The 1660-nt window shown below is 31.1% G+C and overlaps 1 protein-coding gene across 2 annotated transcripts in view; it reads left to right on the forward strand.

The window, feature by feature from the left end:
- Positions 1-1660, forward strand: part of atp23 (ATP23 metallopeptidase and ATP synthase assembly factor homolog) — a 13746-nt gene that overhangs the window by 2264 nt on the left and 9822 nt on the right. For both annotated transcript variants that reach the window (XM_016245627.1, XM_016245626.1), the window contains 2 exons: positions 991-1036; positions 1113-1194. In XM_016245627.1, coding sequence (XP_016101113.1) covers positions 991-1036; positions 1113-1194 — 128 coding nt within the window. The remainder of the gene's footprint in view (positions 1-990; positions 1037-1112; positions 1195-1660) is intronic.

The following is a 1660-nucleotide window of genomic DNA, read 5'->3' on the forward strand; positions in this document are numbered from 1 at the left end:
CACACACACACACACACACACTCACTCTCTCACACACACACACTCTCTCACACACACACACTCACTCACACACACACATGTCATGTTTTAGATCATCTCTGCATTACTATGGAAGCATGTTTTCATCACAAAACAAATTTATCTCACAAGAAGAAAAATAATTTTTATCTCACAATTCTGACTTTTTTTAATCTAAAAAAACTTATTTTTTACAATTCCGACTTTTTCTTTTTTTCTTTTATTCTTTTTTTTTCAGAATTCAGGGTTGTTATTCTCTCTCTCTCTCTCTCTCTCTCTCTCTCTGCCAGAAAATACATTTAAAAAAAAAAGAAAGAAAAAAGTACTTTTTTTTTTCTTTTTTTTTTGTATAAATATATAATATAAAAATAATAAGTTTTATTATTATATAATATTATTATTATTATTACTTAATCTCACAATTTTTAATTTTTTTCTCGCATGCTCCCACCAAATACATTTTTGATTGATTTTTTTTTTTAATTTTGAGGAATCTCACAATTTTGATTTTGTCTTGCAATTTTGACTTTCTAAATAAGAATTCTGAGTTTACATTTCACATGTTTGTTTTTATTTGTCTCTGCCACAGAATATGTATACATATGGAATTCTGCGTTCATGTCTCACAATTATTATTATTATTGTTGTTATTTATTTTTTTTTTTTAATTTTTGGTGTGTCTTCCACCAATTAAAAAAAAAAAATAGTAATTGCATTTTTTTTTTAATCTCACAATTCTGATTTTTTTTTCTCAGAATTCTAAGTTTACATCTTGCAATTCTTTTTTTGGCCTCTGCCACTGAATTAAAAATAAAAAAGGTAATTCCAATTATATTATTAGTATGATTATTATTATTATTTTTACACAATTTAGACATTTACCTTTATTTTTTGTTTCATGGTCACAGTAAATTATGCAGTGGCTACAGTCAGTTTTAACACATGAATTGAAGCGGTGTGTGTCTCATTCAGGTCCTTATGCTAAGCTCCTGCTGGGTGCCATGAAGAGCTCCGGCTGGTAAGAGCGACGTTCACATGAGCTCTTCCTCCAGCGCTGCATGTCGCTGACGTGCTGTTATTTGATTTCCTCTCAGTGCAGTTTATAAAGACCGACACTTCTCCTGTGAGGACTGCGACGGGACGGTCAGCGGCGGCTTTGATGCGGCCACCTCTCAGGTGAGGCCCAGACAAACACGAGGATACGATTCCCTCAACTCACGGTTCCAGTCGATTTACTATGTATTTTTTAATTTTTTAAAATGAGATTTAAGACAAATTATAAATTAAATGTGTCCTTTTATTATTGCTTGGACAAAATGCTACGCGTTTCTTTGTGAAATTGAAATATAACACTATAATAATAAACTAATATAGCACTTGTAAATTATTGCTCTTTTGTTGGTCTGATTGCTTCTGTTGTCCTCATTTGTTACGTCGCTTTGGATAAAAGCATCTGCTAAATGACTACATTTAAATGTAAATAACAAAACTAAATTGACATTTTAAAACAAGCCCCAAATCAAATAAATAACACAAATAAAAGAAATCTCTTCATATAAACAAACTAAGGCTTTGTCTGTGCTCTTTCCTTTTAATATCAGAGGCAACCACTGCATTTTAATCACGATCCAAACAAAGATGC

The sequence above is a fragment of the Sinocyclocheilus grahami genome, unplaced genomic scaffold, assembly GCF_001515645.1.
Source record: "Sinocyclocheilus grahami isolate Dianchi unplaced genomic scaffold, SAMN03320097.WGS_v1.1 scaffold761.1, whole genome shotgun sequence".
Taxonomy (NCBI): domain Eukaryota; kingdom Metazoa; phylum Chordata; class Actinopteri; order Cypriniformes; family Cyprinidae; genus Sinocyclocheilus; species Sinocyclocheilus grahami.